The following is an 18,185-nucleotide window of genomic DNA, read 5'->3' as shown; positions in this document are numbered from 1 at the left end:
AAAGAACGGGTTGCGGTGCATGTATACGTAGCACGTGATAAATTTCTTTATTCATGGCGACTTTGTCTGGCCAAACGAGGCGGTTTTATGTCTACTTCTGTTCATCACAGTAAATATTTTGAAACCTTTGAACAGGTCAAAAAGAGCCATATCACTGGAATAACCTGGTGGATGCTGCTGACAGCGATGCAGGGGATAGCGACAACTCAGAATAATAATCACAGAAAGGCTTCCTCAGTACCCGGAAAGAAGATGCTATCGTATCGGACTGGAGCCACTTTTTGGCGAAGAATGACACACGGCGTGTTGATGTTATCGGGTTTGGGGCTCCCAACGCAAGCCAGAACTGAGTGATTACGCCCGAAGGTACTGGCTATAATGTGTGGACAATGGGCGCCATATGCTTGCAAATCCTTAGTGCGATTGAAGGCCATATGATGCGTTGCAAGACACCATCGAGTATGTTAAAAAAGCAGTGCATATTGTCCTCTTCATTTTAAGACTCAATGAGAATACATTCTAATCAATGTTTATGCAATAAACAAATCATAGGCAGCGATGGCGCCTCATTTCCGTCAGCAGCAGAAGACACTTTCAGTACGACCTCGCTCCTGCACCCTCTGCAGCTGAATTGGTCGACCAGAAGCTGCCTCGTCTCACCAGATCACTCATACGAGACGAACCATGAAATTGCGAGAACAAGAGCTACGAGCATCCCTGCTACTCATGCCACGCAGAACGCGCTTTCCGCTAAGGAAGCGTCGCGATATTGGCACGAATAATTGAGGACGTTGATGCGGTTGTGATTGTCCGGGACGAGTGAGACCCGTGTAAAGCAACTCCACAACTAAGCGTTACGATCGAAGCGAGCTTAGGATCATATTTGCGCGGTTGAAAGGTAAACAGCAAAGAGCATGCATTGTCTAAGTATGATGGTGAGCATCAAGTGCGTGTCTTTATGCTGTGAAAGACAATCTTGGATCTAATAGCGTAAATGCTAACCATGGTGGTCCTTTCTTCCTTCAAAAAATCCAACAGTGTACTGAGTTGACGGCTGTTTGAGCGTGGCGAGCGGCACTACATCGCCAAGACCTTGGGCTAGGCATTTAACTACTCTAAGAAGTGTCCCAAGGAACGTCAGTTAATTCCTCTATCCACTTGATCGGCACAGCAGGTGCCGGCGTCAGCAGCCGGATAAAGAGGCATGTTCGACAGGATTATGGCAAGGTGCGGAAGAAGCATCGGCGGCATGGAGTTGTCGATACAACAGACAAATACAGGTCATTGCGGATGTGCGCATATTGTTTTGGGCAGGTACGTCTTTCAAAGCCTCGGCATATCGTCCATAGCAACCTTAAGCGGACAGGGTCCACGGCGCAAAGTGCTTGAATCCAAGTGTTCATCATTTTCAGCGTGGCTACACAATCAAATCGCGGCACCCGTATTCCGCCCTGTGTGTTGCGATAACCACGGTTCCACGCTCTTGTCCCCAGACCACTCCCTTATCACCTCCTTTTTTGGCAGTCTTGATCCGCAACATGCAAAGCGCTGGAATCAGGACATATGCCCCTACTATCGATGTCAATTGGCGCAGACAGCGAGCATAGGGAACGGATGCCGCCTGAATACTCGATAATCGTTTATTTTAGCGCAAAATAGGCATATTCAAAAATCATTAAGGTGCCGGAGTGTCGCCTCCAGCAGTCGTTGCATCTCGTGGATAGGCATGCCAGAAGCTACAGTGGCACCCTAAATGACAAAGCGATAAATAAAAAGGGGAGGAATTACTGTCGGATTGATCTATAGCAACGTAAGCAGTGGGCATTGGCAAGCTACAGCATACCTCTTCCAAATCGTTGTATGTCTCCAGAAGTTCCAGTTTGATATTCGATTGTTCTGCTTTGACATGGTTCAGAGCATTACCTAGTCGTCGATTGTCCAGCCGTACCTAAATATCAAGCAAAATAGGTCAATGCCTTTGTCAGCTAAAATTCCATCCAGTGCCGCTACAAAGACATCTTGTGTTTCCTGATTGCTACCCTTTCCAGTTCTGCCTTGAGTCGCTCGATTTCAGCCTCTTTTGTTGGTACAGTGCGTGCCCGGACCGCAATTTCCGGAGGTCTGCAATACCAAAGGAGGATTAGATAAAGCGCCAATGTTCGCCATGACTTCCAACGATGCTGGGCCAAGGTTGGCGTGACTTACAGCTCCAATATTGTTCGTGATCCAGCAGTTCTTCCCTTACTCTTGGCGTCCGCAATAAGTCTGTCGAGTCCATTCAGCTTGAACACGACATTCCGTTCCTCAATAATCTGTTCAAACTCGTTCTGTTGTCGATGTTATTGAATACAAAACATAGTTGTTAGCTCATGAACCACGATCAAAATGGCGTACGAGCGAAACGCTCTTTAAAGACATACTTCGACTTCAACGTTCAGAAACTGGAAGACTTTTTCGTGTGCGTTGCGTAGTTCTTCTGGGTTGGCAGCAGCAAGGGTCGGGAAGCATTGACAGATGGCCCTGTAGTTGCATGCCTTCAGGGTCTCCTGGAGTGATTTGCTGAGGAGCTCTCGCAGCCGAGTCATCCGCTGTCCTTCTGGTTCTAGTTCCTCCTCCCTGATGTCGATGTCATGACCGTCCTGCCTGGTATCCAGGGATTCCTCTTCCCCACTGTGGGAAGTGAATGTCGATGACGGTGGCGCTCCTGCTGCTAAGATCATGCTTCTTTTTTGTGTTGGTGATCGATATGAGTGTAGGTCTTTGGTAAAAACGTCTTTTCTATTATGTTCGCACGAAAGCGGTGACCAGACATCATCCATGACGAACTTTATTTATTCCAAGCACAAGGGAAGGATCCTAACAACTGCGCCGATGGCCCCGTCAGTCAAAATGCGTACGACGCTTTCTTCATTTCACTTTAACCTCGCTCGATGTCTTCTCCTTCCTCTTTTCTCTTCAATGATGCCGCTCTCTGGTATCTCTGCTTCTGCAGACCGCACACTTAGCCAGGACCATTGTCCTTACGCACAGCTCCATGGTTCCTGTTGTTGTCTGAGCCAATTCGAACGCGCAGCAGCCCAAGCAGGAAATGGTCGCTATCGCACCGGTCATCCCGCGGCGCAAGAACTGTCCGCGAGTCCCAACATTGCAATTATTGAGTCCCAGTTGATCTGGTTCATGTCTGGGTACCGCCGCTTCACGGGGGCGCTGTTATCGTTGGGCTCTACACTGAGGCCGTTGCCTATGCGACCGGACCCATCTTCAGCATAGGTTCGATACTGCAGTAGCGACATCCGCAATTACCACCGTCCCCATTGCAGCCAATGTCGCAGCCAAGTTCGTGATCGCGTACCAGTTCACCTTCCACTCGTTCAATGGAACCCACCACTTGATATGGGATACTGCCAACGGAACGTCGCTCCAGGATGTCCTGAGACCTAGCACCGTGCCTGTGACTATCCTTGCAGCTGTGTAGTAGTAGTTCTTTTTTTACATTTTAGTCCACAGGATAATAAGACTTGCAATTGAACAGTGACATAAATATTCCACCTTGACCTTCAGGTCCTTCTTCAATTGTTCCCCTCGAAACGACAGAGTATATAACCATGTCCGCCGTCCGATGTAGGTCGTCTTTCTGTTCATGAAAAACTACGACAAGAGCGCCTCCATTAGTTTTGTGCCCTTGAGATGGAAATTGCGATTGACCCTGTCTTGTTTTGCATCCTCATGCGTAGCCTCCATCTTTGCTTGTGCTCCCACAACCACTCGTGGTCAGACTGTCCACCTGGACGCAGATCCCAAAGGAGAGTCCATCCTCTATACCAATGGAAAGTCTGTCTTTATCCGCAACATCGAGGTACTGAGATCTATCAACAGTGACTGAAAAAAATAACGCACCAGTCTTGCGTGTCGTGTAAAATCGTTCGTTGTCTGAAAAAGTGCTTGCATTACCTCCAATAGAAACCTCATATTGCCAAAGAATATACGCAGCACTCATGCAACGTTAGCGTGGCCAAGTACGCTCCTTCTGGATATTACATTGCCTCGGGAGGTAAGCATTCCACACCGAGTCATTTCACATATATGATTCGTGGGCAATGGACGGTCGACGATTGTTCTAATCGATTTGTTTTCTCCACAGACGAAAGGGGCAATGTCAGAGTGTGGGATACTGTTGGGGATGAGCAGATTCTCAAGTTGGAGAGCCACGTAAGTTCGTTGTTGTACGTCCGCGTGCTCACAAAATCATCACGAAAGTTTCTTATAGCCCCTGACTGCGCCCGTGTTCTTGTTTGTCATATTTGCAATATGAATCCAACTAGGCTATCAGCGGAAGGATCAATGACATTGCCTGGGACGGAGAGAGCAAGCGCATCATTGCTGTAGGCGATGGGAGAGAAAAGTATGACAGTTTTTGTTGTCTGTGCCCCTGTTTCTCAATTGCTTTTGTGTGAAGCAATCGCACTGTTTCTGCGCCCATGAGGGCTTATAAGCGCACATTGAATGCACTAACATTGAATGCACTATGTAGGTTTGGACACGCTTTCATAGCCGACTCTGGATCCTCGTGCGGAGAGATCATGGGTCACTCCAAGACCGTCAACACCGTCGCCATCCGCCAGATGCGCCCCTTCCGCGCGGTCACTGGTGGCGATGATAACACGCTCGTGTTCTCGAACGGTGTCCCATTTGTCTACAACAAATCCATCCAAGATCACACGCGCTTTGTTCAGGAAGTCAAGTTCAGCAGCAATGGCGACATGTTTGCGTCTGTTGGGGCCGATGGGAAGGTATGCGTTGGACATGTAGTGCTCTAGTTTTAATAGGTGGCTGCGCCCTATGGTTTTCTAACAATATTCCCTCTCACCCATCTTCCGTAGATATTCATTTATGATGGCAAGACTGGCGATAAGTTAAGAGAACTCTCTGCCGCGGATCGCGGCCACAGCGGGGGCATCTTTGCGCTGTCTTGGTCTCCAGACAATACTCGCATCCTGACCTCCTCTGCTGATCAGACTGCCAAGATTTGGGATGTAGAAACATCTAGCGCCGTCAGGTAAATCGCGCGCGATGACATTCAGCAGTACCTGGTTCTTTATGAATGGTAGACTGACGATTGACATTCGTTTCTTTCTTGGCCGATATAGCACCTTCGACCTTTCCTCGCAGGAGTCTACATTTCACGGACAGCAGGTTGGCAACATATGGAAGGACAACCACCTTCTGAGTTTGTCCTTGTCTGGAGACCTCAACTACTTGGATCCTAGCACCAGCAAGACCTCCCGTGTCGTCCAGGTATTTTACCGTCTCTTTCTCTCTCTCTCTCTCTCTCCCTTTTTTTTTTTTTTTTTTTTTTTTTTTTTTTTTTTTTAATGCAAGTCTTTACAAATACTGCATCCAGCGAGCTTATGCGGATTCATATTATGTTAAATATATAGGGTCACCAAAAGGCGATTACGGCGTTTGCGATCTCGGAGGACAAAAAGACGTTGTTCACCGGCAGTTATGATGGCCGAGTTATGTCCTGGGATGAGGACTCTGGAATTGCCACGCCCTTAAATGAGGCCAGCCATGGAAATCAGGTCATGCAGATGGTAGGCAGCGGCGCCCAACTTATCTCTGCAGGTATGGATGACACCCTCCGCATCTCGAGCAGGAGCAGCCTCAGCGATGTGTTAGTGATCTCGACCAATACTCTGCCGAAGGGTGTTTCTGCCAGCGACGATCAGACGATTGTGATTGCGACAGAGAGCGAGATTCAGATTATCCAGAATGGTAAAAAGATGGATTCGCTTTCAGTTGGATACAATGCCACGGCGATTGCAATTAATTCTCAGGGATCGGTCGTTGCTATCGGCAGCCAGGTACGTGGTATACGATCACAAAGCCCGATCACTGCACAACGAGCCTAGACGACATGGCCAAGGACTCAGCTCGGAAACTAACTGCTGATCGTCGCGCTGCTTTATTATCATAATACATTTGTATGCACAGGACGGAAAGGTTTATGTGATGGGCTTGGAGGGCACCAAGTTGTCGGCGGTACATACATTGGTCAAGAACAGGGGTGCGATCTCTGCGCTGGCATTCAGCCCCGAGGGCAACCTTGTAGCGGCGGGCGATAGCACAGGCAAGATCTACGTGTACGATGTTGTGTCTGGGGAGACAGCGATTCAGCAGTGGGTCTTCCATACGGCGCGCGTGACCTCGATCAGCTGGTCGCCCAGCGGACAGTACGCTGTGAGCGGATCGCTTGACACGAATGTGTATGTGTGGAGCCGCGAGAAGCCGACGAAGAAGATCTTGATTGCGAACGCACATGCGCTGAGTGTCTCTGGAGCCGTATTCGTGGACGAGGACAGGGTGGTGTCGACTGGTGCGGATGCCTGTGTCAAGACCTGGAAGCTGACGCACCACAAGTAGACGACTGGACTCCAGCAGGAAGAGGAGTAATAAAATTGGTGGCACGGGGCATGGCTATTTTGCCATGACCGCATTTAAATCACACCCATCGCACCCCTCTTTATTCATCCTACTCTCATCTTCATCCCCATCCCTACCTTCATTCTCATCCTCATCAACGCTCTCATCCTTACCTTACCTACCCTTTTCCCTCTATTCCCTTCCAGCTCAGTCTCATCTTTCGGCTGCCCTGGTGTCCCATCGCTCCCTTCTACTGTGCGAGGAACAACGAGGGCATCAACAGACATGTTGCCGACCACAACCACAACCACGGTCCTGGACCCACCCCAGAAAAAGCTCCAGGACCTTGTTGCTGCCGCGAACATCCAGCGCGACCCCAATTTCACCGCAAAGCAGTATATTCGCTCAGCCCAGGGCATCCTTAATAATGTAAGCTCAAGTTCAGGGCAATGGGCATTATCGCTCTCAAAATTGCCGCGGGCCTTTTCTTCCAGCAGTCTCCCAAGGCTCCTCCTTGTTCGCATGCTTGAATGCTTATCGCTAATGATGATTCTCGACGCCCTCCTAATGAAATAGGCCGAGACAGCACGGGTAAAAGGAGAATGGGAGGAAGCTTTTGTCAAGTACCTCAAGGCTACAACGTGAGTGGGCGGCTCTTGGCATTCAAATTGATAGGCTATCGATATGTAGCGGACAGAGTCTTGTCGAATGTTTCATGCCGCCGCTTGTGACCCACTGGGATTTGATATCAGAAACAGCAACATATACGCCAACAATGCTAAGGGCTGAAGAGGGCTCTGATCATACTTGATGTTCGACTTGTTTCTCGTCGCGAGAAACTTTCAGGAACAGGGGCAAGCAAAATCGATAGAGCACTTCATACGTCGATGCACGCAGAGAACAGATGTCCGAACACAGTACTTTCAGTGGATTGGGAAGAATAAAAGTGACAGGATAGCTACACATAATCGTTGAGAGCATCACTCATTGTTGAATGTGCGAGCATTTTTAACCAGCCCTCCTTATTCTTCTCAACTGATAGCATTGTCCTTGAGACTGTGGCTTTTGACAAGGATTTCGAAAAACTAAAGGCAGATCCAGAGTACGTGGCGATTAAGAAGAGGGTCGTGTCGCTGATTCCGGACACGGAAAAGATCAAAGAGATGTTGCTGGACAAGTATGAGAAAATTCAGGATGTCGAGGCATCTGCCCTGGCCGCCGCCGCCAAGGCCGGTCGTCCCAAACCACCACCACGCCCAAAAAAACCAGAATTTCTCTCGTCGGCGCGACATGATGGTCATGTACCGATAGCAGGATCGTCGTCGGTACTGAAATCATCATCCTCGACACTAGAGACATCTCTATCCGCTTTTCAGATATCGACTTCACAGTCTGAGCAATCGAGTCTTTTGTACTCAAATCCTAACCAAATGGCAGGACTTCAAGTATCGATGGTATCCATGTCCATGACCGCTCCCGGCAGTATGGTTCCCTCGGCTCCACCAGCTACCTCGCTCGCATCGTATAAGCCTCTTCAGCCAACAATCTACAAAACCTCTTCCTCGCCATCAGCCTCGTCGCCAGTCTTTCAACCAATTATCACTTCATCTGTAGGCGGTATGATAAATTCAGGACCACAGGCATCGACGTCACCGGCGCCAACGAGTATGGCCGCAGTACCTATCATACCAGGACCTAGATTGCCGCTTCAGCCATTGAGTAACCCTATTTCTGCGCCAAGACTAGCATACAATATGATACCCCCAGCATCTGTTCCAGCAGTAATTGCGAACGGAAAAGGTGAAGGTGTCAAAAAGGCCTCTGAACAATTACCAGCCGTTTCGAGCAATGTCCAGATTATAACATCACGAGGCAATGGAGCCTCTGACGATAGTTATAAGTATCCACTTTCGATCAAGCCTCAGCGGTTGTTGGAATATATGAAGCAGCCAGACGGAGCGTCGTTGTTGCTGATTGATGTGCGTATGCAGGTCCAATACGCTCATGCGAGGATTAAGACGCCTTCAATCGTCAATATCGAACCACCTGCGCTAAGAGATGGGTAAGGCTGGGCAAAAATTGCAAGCCAGGAGGTTTGGTCGAGTATGATCATGGACGCGGCACTAATACTCGCAACAACTCATCTGAATTTGTAGTGTTTCTGCGAAAACCATTGCGGACCAGGGACTATTCAACAACCCACCCTCGGAGCGGAAATTGTTTGCAGACAGGGCATCTTTTAGTCTTGTGATTTACTACGACCAAAATTCGACAGAGATACCGACTTCAGGGCCACTCTGCAATCTGTTCAGAGCCCTTCACGACCTGGAGTTCGAGAAACCGCTTTTTCGGAGGCCTGTGTTTCTCATCGGCGGGTTCGATGCGTGGCTCGAGTGCACAGGGATGAAATGGGTCCAGGGAGAAGGCGTGGGGGGTACGGGACGTGTAGGGCCGTCGACACCCCCATCTTCGGATGCTAGTAATAAGGCCTCCGCAACGTCCATGGACAACTTTGAGCATCGGCCAGGATTGTCAGCCATCCCTTACGACTATTCGTCCCATAACAGTGCTATATTCGCTAAGCTTTCCAGAGGTGGAGGTATCAATCGGCGCGATGGAAATATCATCCGACGGAACCTTGACGATTATGTATGTCGAACAGTCAACGAAATTGCCAGAATCCCCATGGGACTATCTCCAATTCTTATGCATCTAACCGTTTATCATATCCTTGCCCTTTAGCTAAAACGCGATGATGGTCCTCAATCGATGGTGAACGCAAGGATAGGATCGAACGTGCCCAACATGGCCTATCCTCCGCGTGCGACGCCCTATACCAATATCAACGCCTCGTCCTACCCTCATGCCCACTTAACTTATAACACCGCCCCGCCAAGTAGTGCTAGTGCCATCAGTGATGGAGCATATGGAGGTCATCCGCCAGATCTACGGCAAAGTCAGCTGGAGGGCGTAACACCGACTCCGCGGGCTTACAGGAGCGATGCGGGCAAGCTGCAGAGGCGCCAAACGATTTACGACGACCACTGGAACAACTTCGGAGCGACCGATAGATCTCAAGTACAGCACGCGACCTCACCACCAGTTCCAGCTAAGATTCCGATTTCAGACACCAGTATGTCGATCGGATTATCAGAGGCACCCATGTCGTCAGGACCAACTCTGCCTTCGATCATGCCTTCAACATCATCGATCCGACCCCTGATCCCCTCAAAGCCCATGCGACCGCTTCCACAGCCTCCAGGAATGAACGACCTGAAGGATTATACAAAATTTGGATCTGGATTTTCAAAGATCGGAGGATCGCAGCTGGGCAAAACTGGATTGACGAATCTCGGCAACACTTGCTTTATGAACTCGGTGATCCAGTGCTTGATCGCAACACCACCGCTGTCGCGGTATTTCTTGGACGGAAGTTTCAAACGCCATATCAATGTGAAGAACCCTCTGGGGACGCAGGGAAAACTCGCAGATGCGTTTTCAGATCTAATCAGGAACATGTGGAGCGGGCAGTCGTTAGTGGTGTCACCGACGAGTTTCCGTTATGCGATCGGAGGCTTTGCACCGCAGTTTAAGGGCACGGAACAGCACGATTCGCAAGAGTTTTTATCGTTCCTTTTAGATGGGCTGCATGAGGATTTGAAACTCGAGCCCAGGCCACCGCCTCCGGGGGATGACGAGGGATCGGAGGCGGATGAGGCTCGAATGGAGAGTTTGCCCGAGTATGAGGCCTCGGAGATTGCGTGGCAGCGGTATCTGAGAAGAGATAACTCGATCGTGGTGAATTTGTTTCAGGGCCAGTTCATGAACCGGTTGCAATGTACAAAGTGTGGCAAGACATCAACGACTTACAATGCCTTCATGTATCTGGCCTTGCCAATCATGGCCAAGACGAGCGGACGGCAGTCGCAGACGCTGTTGTCATGTTTGAATGCGTTTGTAGAGCCTGAGATTATGGAAGGCGATAATGCATGGAACTGCCCCAAGTGTCAGAAGCCACGGAAGGCAACCAAGCAGTTAACTATCAGTCGTGTCCCGGATGTGCTGTTGATCCAGTTGAAACGATTTTCGTCTGATGGGCCATTCAAGAATAAGATCAAGGCGATGGTGCAGTATCCGATTCAGGATCTGGACCTGACAAAGTATCTACCAAAACGAACCTCGACAGGTACAGCGGAGCCGGCGGTGTATGATCTGTATGCAGTGTCGAACCACTCGGGTGAGGTGAGCAGTGGACATTATACGGCCTGCGTGAGGGGTGAGTCGCCGAACAGCTGGATTAATTTCGACGATTCGCGAGTGTCACCGTGCGACAAGAGCGTGGCCGTGGTAAGTTTTTTTATCATTGATCGGTACGAGGACCATTCTCAATTGAACGAAGAAAGCTAACATCGTCGTCGTCGTTTTTTTTTTTTTTTTTTTTTTTTTTTTTTCGCAACCGTTACTTGAATGTCGAACTAGTCGGAGCACGGATATACCCTATTTTATGTTCGTAGAAAGTAAATCTGCCGGCACAACGTCCATATAGTACGTATCAAGCGACTGCCGAGTACTTCACCCTTCATATGCTGCTTGAAATGATAGCACTGTCGCTCAACGAGTTTCTCCGCAATGCGGAAGCATTTAAAAAATGCAGTAATTAAGGATATGCACCGTTCTTGTATTGCTTGGATACTATTTCTATGTCCCTAGTTGGTTTTTGCTCCTCCATTATGTACTTCGTTCCTGGCCGTTGATCTCTATGCCTTGATCATGGAATAGACGGGGGCCTTGAGGACATCCTTACCCTTCAAAAACTCAAGCTCAATCAAGAAGATAAAGGAGAGGACTGTGCCCTCCAACTTCTTAATCAGTTCCTGAGCACCGGCAGCACTGCCACCGGTAGCGATCAAGTCATCAATGACAATCACGTTCTGACCGGGCTTGATCGAGTCTGCCTGCATCTCAAAGATATCCTAAGAAAAAAACATTGTTGAAAGGCAATGGAAGGAATTGTAAGAAAGCTGGAGTTTTTTTTTTTTTTTTTTTTTCCATTTACTCCTGACTAGAAACGAACAACTTACAGTTCCATACTCCTTTTCGTACGAAACCTGGATGGTTGAGCCAGGGAGCTTTCCGGCCTTACGGACGGGGGCAAAGGCAGCACCAAGGCGCATGGCAATCAATGGGCCGAAGAGAAATCCACGGGCATCGAGGCCGACGACGACATCGATCTTCTTGTCGATGGAGGTGTTGATGTAGTTCACAATGTGAGTGATCACCATTTCGACAGCAATCGGGTCCTGAAATAGCGGGAAGATATCTTTGAAGAGGATACCTGGCTTGGGGAAGTCAGGGATCTCACGGATAAGAGAGTTGATGCGCTTGAGATCCATTGCTGAAAACGATTTCGGTTTTGAAGGAAGAGTGGTTGGGAAAGTATCAAAGAGGAAAAGGAAGATCCCAGGCTGAACTGAACGAAAGTTCAAGGCGGTGTGATTGGTTGACTGGCGATAAATATTTATTTACAAGCACATTTGTACCTGAATGCACAAACAGACTGATAGACTAAATACACGAAGCGAGCAGGGTTAAAGATGTCCCACAAAGGTCGCGGCTCCACTGGAGGGCGCGGTGGCAAAGATGGCGCGGTTGAGTTGCTTTCTAGTCAAATCCGGATGGTGCTTCGCATAAAATTCCTTCTTTAAGTACTCAATGAACTCGGGCACCTTATCCTCGGCCACCAACGAAACCGTCGCTCCACCCCATCCAGCACCCGTCAATCTCGATCCATACGCACCCGCACGACGGGCCAAGGCCGTTAATTCCTCGAGCTCATTACACGAGCAATCAAATAGCGCATGGCATGAATCCTGCGATGCATCCATCAACTCACCCAGTTGCGTAAACAGCGTCTCAGCAACGACGCCCTGTTCCTGCCGCATCGACTTTTCACAGATATCCCTAAACTGAACCACGCGCTTTTCCTCGCTGTAGACATGCTTGGCACGGCGGTACAGATGAAACTTTTCAGTACGGATCGGTTGCTGAATATAGAGTTTTGTGAATACTTGCTCGCTTAGTCCTGCGAGCTCGCACATTTTTGCGAACGAGATCCCGGATTTAATCTCCTCCGTGCCAAAGACACGCTCGACAACGTTGGTCATCTCTGTCAGCTTCTCAATGTCAGTCTCGGCCTCGGTCTTGCCAGCAGATTCGTAGCCAATCTTGTCAAAATGCGCATCCAAGACCTGCTTCAGGTGCAGCTTGCCAGTCGCCGGGATCGGGATCCCCAAAGCCAGGGCCAGGATCCTGGCCGCGCCACGGGTTTCGACGACGCGGAGATTGTAGCGCACGGGAGCCGTGACAGCCTTGTCAGAGGTGACGAGCGTGTCCGCGATGACGAAGGCGATGGGTGGGAGAGTCTTGGGGAAATGGACCGGGGTGACCTTAAGCACTGGGTGGAATTCGATGAAAAGAGCCGAGTTGGGTTTTGAGAGGATGGAGCAGGCCTGATCCATGCCACCGCCCATGGTGCCGACGTAGCGTTCAGAGCGGATGGAAAGAATGGCGAGCTCATGAGCCGAGGGTGACTTCTTGTCCTGGGGCAGGAGGGATTCTTGGGCCTTGACAGTCGCGATGACGGCACAGCAGACGATGGCTGAGGAGGAGGAGAGACCGGCGCCAGTGGGGACAGTTCCGCTCATGAGACAGAGCATACCTTTGGGTTGTTCGACACGGAGCTCCTCGAGGACGCCGCGGTATCCGGCCAAGAAGTAATTGGACCAGATGTGGGCCTCTGGGTTGATGGAGACGATGCCGTCTTGACGGGATATGGGCGAGAACACCAGGGTGGAATATTTGGGGTTGAGGTTCGCGAGCTTCACGGCGGGTTGGGAGTGATCAATGGCGACGGCGATAAGGCAATCGTCTTCGATGGCCATGGGCAGAACACCGAAGCCGGCATAGTCGATATGTTCACCGATGAGGTTCACGCGGCCGGGGGAGCGGGCGATGAAGTCAGGGATACAGCCGTAGAGGTTCTCGAACTGGGTGGAGAGCTCGACCCATCGCGCGCGGGCAGATTCGATCTTTGGTTCGGAGTAAAGGATGGAGATGTCGTTGATGATGGGGATGGTGGAGGATGTCATGTTGGAATGGAGAAATGGGAAGTGAGAAAGAAGAGGAGTAGAAGAAAACGTTACAAAAACCTTATTTACTTGTACACACGACAGAACTGTTCACACAAAATGATCGGACTGCAATCTTGCACGCTGATTGGCCAATTGAGTTGACCCTGATTCTGAACTCACTACCAATCAAAGTTACTTACCCTGGACTCGCAGAGCAAGCTAGTTCGCTAGTTTACCCCACACTCTCGGGTGTTCTGCAAATGGTTTCCACCAACGCTATCATTGTTGTTTGTTTTCTTTTCCCTCTGCTGTCCATGGCACGATGTCCATATCGCCAGAATGTCGTCAGACAAGGATTAGTGGGACTAGAGCCCAATCCAGACCAGATACGCTTGGCTACTCCTTGTGGGTATCATGGAGAAATCGCGGCAGAGAAACCTTTTACGGCAAAATGCCCAGAGGTCTATTGTTATTACTTCCGCGCCATGACGTGGTAGCTGCAAATATGCGGGCCAATTACTTCGCCCCTCATCGGGGTAGCATCTAGGTGGAGGGGTCGAAGATTAACTTGATCGATTCCCTATGGTGCATCCTCCAAGTATACCGGAGATGCATGTTTCTAACAGAGCAGTGTAATGAGCATACCGCAATAACAGCGTTCGCAAAGCAGATGCTGCAGACCCAACGTAGGCTCCACTTTTGCGGAGGCCTTCCTTACATCTCTCTGACAGGCGAAGGTGCTCGACAGCAAACGTACCAAGCTCCACATCCTTCATTGTGAACAATAATGCAGATAATTTCCGCAGTGAATTACTTTTCATCCAGCTGAAAGAAGAGTTGACCAATTGGCTTTGTTAGGTGACTGTAGTCCTTTAATTTTCACCCATGCTTTTGCGCATTCTTTTTCAAATTGCCTATATACAACATACCTAAAGAGCTATGCAGTCGCAATGGAAATCTTCATATCCGCCGAAGAACTCTAGGGAAACATCCTTGGTGAATGTCAGGGTGATGTATGATGAAGGAAAGGGTTGCAGCTCGTTCAATATCCGCCATTACCACCTCTGTACTTTTTCACGAATTCCAGTCTCCGGGGCATCGTGTCGACCAGCCTTGCTAGCTGTTCTTGGTAAATCACTCCACTCCTCCACTAGAGCTCTCACCAGGGTCGCAATGCCCCGGGGTTGTCTTTGTCGTCGATTGAGGGAAGTACCAAAGAGGGACCAGACATGCTTGATGGGGTTCAAATTTGGGGAGTTGGCTGGCCAGTCCTCTATCTTGCGAACGCCGTGTATTTGGCGCCAATTCTTTGACAGCGCGCAGCTGTGCACTGGGGCACCAAGCTGCTGTCGATTGTGTGGAGGTTGACCAGCGCGATAATGTCTCGTGACGTATAGAGACTATGACGGACATTTGAGGGGCATTTGTAACACTGGTCCTGGCTGTGTCGAACTGTTTGACACAGTAGGTAGGAAAGACACGTACCATCGATAATCCGGCTAATGGAAAAGTCACAACAAGGGCAAGTCGACTGCTGTTTTGGTCGACCGTCATGTCCAGGTTATTGTCGAAGGGAACTTGTCGAATAACCGCTTTTCTAATACCACGCTTACTTGACACTCCTCGTTAAAACCTAATCTGCCTTCTGTCCAGATGAATAGAGAAATAGATGCTTGCTTCAGGGAAACTATCGCAGTTAACCTGGCTAACCTCTGTAATATGGTTTGTCGAGAGATGTCTTCTCGATGGGTATGCGTAAGAAGAGGAGTATGGTGGCTGCAGACATCCTGTCACTGTGATGGTTCCAAATGAACCTCCTTTCCATAAACTGCAGAGGACACCTGTCATCAAAGCATCATTCTTGCCAGTGAATGTATGCGTACCAGAGAGTGTAAATCATTTATTCGCCACACGTTTGAGCTAGCCAGGACCAACTCCGATATGGGTTATTCTCTTTTACATCTTAGCATTAGCATTCTCGAACACGCCAAGCCATGTTTCGTCGGCTTAAGACCGTAAGAAACCCTATTTTGTGTTCTCTTCCCACAAAATACGTGGAGCAATTAGACGCGATTCGATAAGTTACCAAAAGTGTAATCTTATGTCACTGGAAATGGGATTTTTTGCTTTTGTTGCAGAGTCAATAACCTCCGAGGTTATCGCACAAACATTATCCATAACATTCAAAAGTGGGCGAAGGCAAAGCATCGAGCGTCAGGTTATCGACTAATGCGCTATCTCAAAATTATCAAAGTGAACGGCGGGAAAAAATGGGTTACACAAAGCCTCAAAGGTCTGCCACATCCCACAGTGTCAGATTCAGAACGTATGCCGATGCAGCTCGATCTATATGACATATGTCTCTCTCTTGACGGAACAGAGAGTTCCATCCAGCCATCTACGGTCCTTATCGTTCCCCCTTGTTCCTCGCTCATTAGACTTGATATGCGCGAACGCTTTTACTTTTGATTCTCGGTATTTTTAGTTATGCAGCATGGTCCTGGTAGTATTGCGGTGCCAATATTGGCTATATTCCTTGGTTTCTTGTCCATACCTTGGAAAAAAAAAAGAACAAAACAGCAATGCTTTGATGCAAAGACAATAATAGCAAATGGTGATGAACACGATCATAATGGGCGGCAAGACGGTCAAAACTGCCACGCCGTGTTTATTAAACTGTCGATTACCATAGGCCTTTGGAGTAACGTTAGCTTAGAAAATGTGATCTAAATGGGAATACGACGCGTCTGGAGACGGTTGGCATCTCTGGTGGCGCCAATTCGGGCGTGTCGATCCTACAGTAGTTGGCGGATTTATCTTGCGCCTTGTTGTCTGTCAGGACCGCATGTCCTAAATGCTTGCGTTGTAACGACAAAAACAAAGACAATTCGCTGTTACATCCACGAGAACCTCTCGTTACATATGAATAGATATCGTAGCAGAAGCGCAAATGCGCCTACATGTAATACGATGGATATTTTTTGTTTTTCCCTTTTTCTTGAATATCAACACGTGCTTAGCGCGCGTATTCGCAGTATTTTATTGATTGGCCCGTATCCACGCTTGCTGTGGACGTGTCTTGAGCGCGCTATCGAGAGAGTATACGGGGATGTTTGGACTCATACCCTGGAGAGCAAATTGATGCAGTCGCATGCATTTTCCACTACAGGACTCATATATGCATGTCGCGTGAGTGTGGTCAGATCGGATGGATGAATGGGTTGACTGCTGTGTGGTTCCTGTACTAGAGTGCCGAGTAGGCCAGATACGATGCGTCAGCTTGTTGGTGTGTCTTTTTTTTTTTTTTTTTTTTTTCGTGCAGACCACCGAAAAGAACGTGGGATCTCTACACAAGTGTCAGCCGCGACCTCAACTCACATAGAATCAGCTCTACTAACAGCACCGTACTAGCTTTTTCAAAGCAGCACATCCATAGACAACTACAGCGCCACCCCAGCTGTGCTTGCCGATCATACCGAGTCCATGCAACAACAGCCGACAGAGGCTCACGGACAAGGAAAGACCAGCCCAGTCCTGCGGGCAGATCGTATCCAGGCTTTGAGGCCATAAGAAGACTCTATTATACCTGTAGACAAACAAAGCTAGAGGGCAGCTATTTTCATTGTGCTATGCTCCGTTGTATACATTGCTATGCCTAAAAAACGCCACAATTCTAGCCAGATTGGTTCTCTATATGTCCTGTTTAGATAATCTGCACACTTGAGCAGCAGTGGGTGACGCACCCGGATAAGAGCCGGGGGGTTAAGAACTGCAGCTCTTCTTTTCGACACGTATAGCTGCATCACTGTCCTGAAAGAACGGCAGTCAACTAGTCTTGTCCTATCCCGCCCTACATACTAACGGGTGTACCATCGCTTTTCTTCCGTCAAATGATAGGACCGTATGATTGAGGGAGCAATCCCGAGAGTACTCGGCAATTTGAAAGGACCCGGACGGGGCGCGACCCCTGATTCTATTGACATTGTCCTGCGTGTTTTCCAAATCGCCCATCCAAATGAACTCCAAGGAGATCGTCCTCGGCGCAATAGCCAAAGCAGCGTACAGGATTGACAATACCCTCCTTCAGCTGCGGCAGCTAGAGACCAGGCCCCATGACTCCACATTATATGATCTCGATACGCCGCGAGATACCATCGCGCCCACTTGCAATGTCGCATTGAAGCTCAGAGGGTATGTCAATGATGACTATCATGTGCGCTTTAGTCCTAGCATGATGATGTTTAACTCAATGGAGCTCGTCTGCGTTTTGTAAGCTGCTGATACTCTAAAAAGACTCCGAGTCAATAGCAATAATTGAACGAGGGCCATATTGTCGCGATAGTTAACTCAGAGACAATGCAAGGAGACTTGCCAGAGGGACATGCCTTGTCTCTGCTCGCAGGCACGACGGAAGATAGCACAAGTAGCAAGATACAAAACGTGTCATATGGCGTCAGGGGCATTGTGGGGTTTCTATGCGCATCTATGGTCGCGCTATGGAAACGGTCTGAAGATATGATAGATATTCGAGCGTTGCCTTCACTACATTTCAAAATCTCAGTGATCTGGGAACGAGTAATGGACCATTTATCTGTTGGCAATCTTTTCGAACGAAGGGCTGGTGTAGGACGA

At 49.0% G+C, this 18,185-nt stretch overlaps 6 protein-coding genes across 6 annotated transcripts; 3 read left to right on the top strand and 3 right to left on the bottom strand.

The window, feature by feature from the left end:
- Window positions 1-1,868: 1,868 nt before the first annotated feature.
- BC939DRAFT_16939 (Nnf1-domain-containing protein) lies at window positions 1,869-2,963 on the bottom strand. The gene is made up of 3 exons (XM_051550355.1): window positions 2,421-2,963; window positions 2,206-2,327; window positions 1,869-2,121 (listed from the first exon to the last, which is right to left on the bottom strand). Exons 1-3 carry the CDS (start codon window positions 2,817-2,819, stop codon window positions 2,007-2,009), a joined length of 636 nt encoding a protein of 211 aa, XP_051407227.1. The 5' UTR covers window positions 2,820-2,963; the 3' UTR covers window positions 1,869-2,006.
- BC939DRAFT_481421 (uncharacterized protein) lies at window positions 2,962-3,475 on the top strand (the record flags this gene model as incomplete). Its single annotated transcript, XM_051559023.1, has 2 exons — window positions 2,962-3,185; window positions 3,271-3,475. The coding sequence occupies 2 exons, from the start codon at window positions 2,962-2,964 to the stop codon at window positions 3,473-3,475; spliced, it is 429 nt and encodes a 142-aa protein (XP_051407226.1).
- A 75-nt stretch (window positions 3,476-3,550) lies between these two features.
- Window positions 3,551-6,520, top strand: BC939DRAFT_466843 (quinon protein alcohol dehydrogenase-like superfamily). Its single transcript, XM_051557696.1, has 10 exons — window positions 3,551-3,621; window positions 3,735-3,856; window positions 3,961-4,051; window positions 4,142-4,209; window positions 4,323-4,402; window positions 4,532-4,790; window positions 4,881-5,056; window positions 5,148-5,295; window positions 5,439-5,864; window positions 5,995-6,520. The coding sequence occupies exons 1-10, from the start codon at window positions 3,606-3,608 to the stop codon at window positions 6,421-6,423; spliced, it is 1,815 nt and encodes a 604-aa protein (XP_051407225.1). The 5' UTR covers window positions 3,551-3,605; the 3' UTR covers window positions 6,424-6,520.
- Window positions 6,521-7,220: 700 nt separating this feature from the next.
- BC939DRAFT_16908 (uncharacterized protein) lies at window positions 7,221-11,145 on the top strand. The gene is made up of 6 exons (XM_051550352.1): window positions 7,221-7,329; window positions 7,466-8,485; window positions 8,580-9,072; window positions 9,166-10,770; window positions 10,903-10,968; window positions 11,134-11,145. Exons 2-5 carry the CDS (start codon window positions 7,587-7,589, stop codon window positions 10,942-10,944), a joined length of 3,039 nt encoding a protein of 1,012 aa, XP_051407224.1. The 5' UTR covers window positions 7,221-7,329; window positions 7,466-7,586; the 3' UTR covers window positions 10,945-10,968; window positions 11,134-11,145.
- Window positions 11,146-11,180: 35 nt separating this feature from the next.
- BC939DRAFT_402991 (adenine phosphoribosyltransferase) lies at window positions 11,181-11,816 on the bottom strand (the record flags this gene model as incomplete). Its single annotated transcript, XM_051552708.1, has 2 exons — window positions 11,181-11,396; window positions 11,505-11,816. 2 exons carry the CDS (start codon window positions 11,814-11,816, stop codon window positions 11,181-11,183), a joined length of 528 nt encoding a protein of 175 aa, XP_051407223.1.
- A 171-nt stretch (window positions 11,817-11,987) lies between these two features.
- BC939DRAFT_466836 (galactokinase) lies at window positions 11,988-13,664 on the bottom strand. Its single transcript, XM_051557695.1, is given in 3 exon segments — window positions 11,988-13,613; window positions 13,627-13,631; window positions 13,644-13,664. The coding sequence occupies 1 exon segment, from the start codon at window positions 13,569-13,571 to the stop codon at window positions 12,012-12,014; it is 1,560 nt and encodes a 519-aa protein (XP_051407222.1). The 5' UTR covers window positions 13,572-13,613; window positions 13,627-13,631; window positions 13,644-13,664; the 3' UTR covers window positions 11,988-12,011.
- Window positions 13,665-18,185: the final 4,521 nt, after the last annotated feature.

Source organism: Gamsiella multidivaricata (assembly GCF_025024155.1).
Source record: "Gamsiella multidivaricata strain RSA 2152 chromosome Unknown BC939scaffold_101, whole genome shotgun sequence".
NCBI lineage: Eukaryota > Fungi > Mortierellomycota > Mortierellomycetes > Mortierellales > Mortierellaceae > Gamsiella > Gamsiella multidivaricata.
The sequence above is the reverse complement of the archived record's forward strand: the minus strand, read 5'-3'. Positions and strand labels throughout refer to the sequence as shown.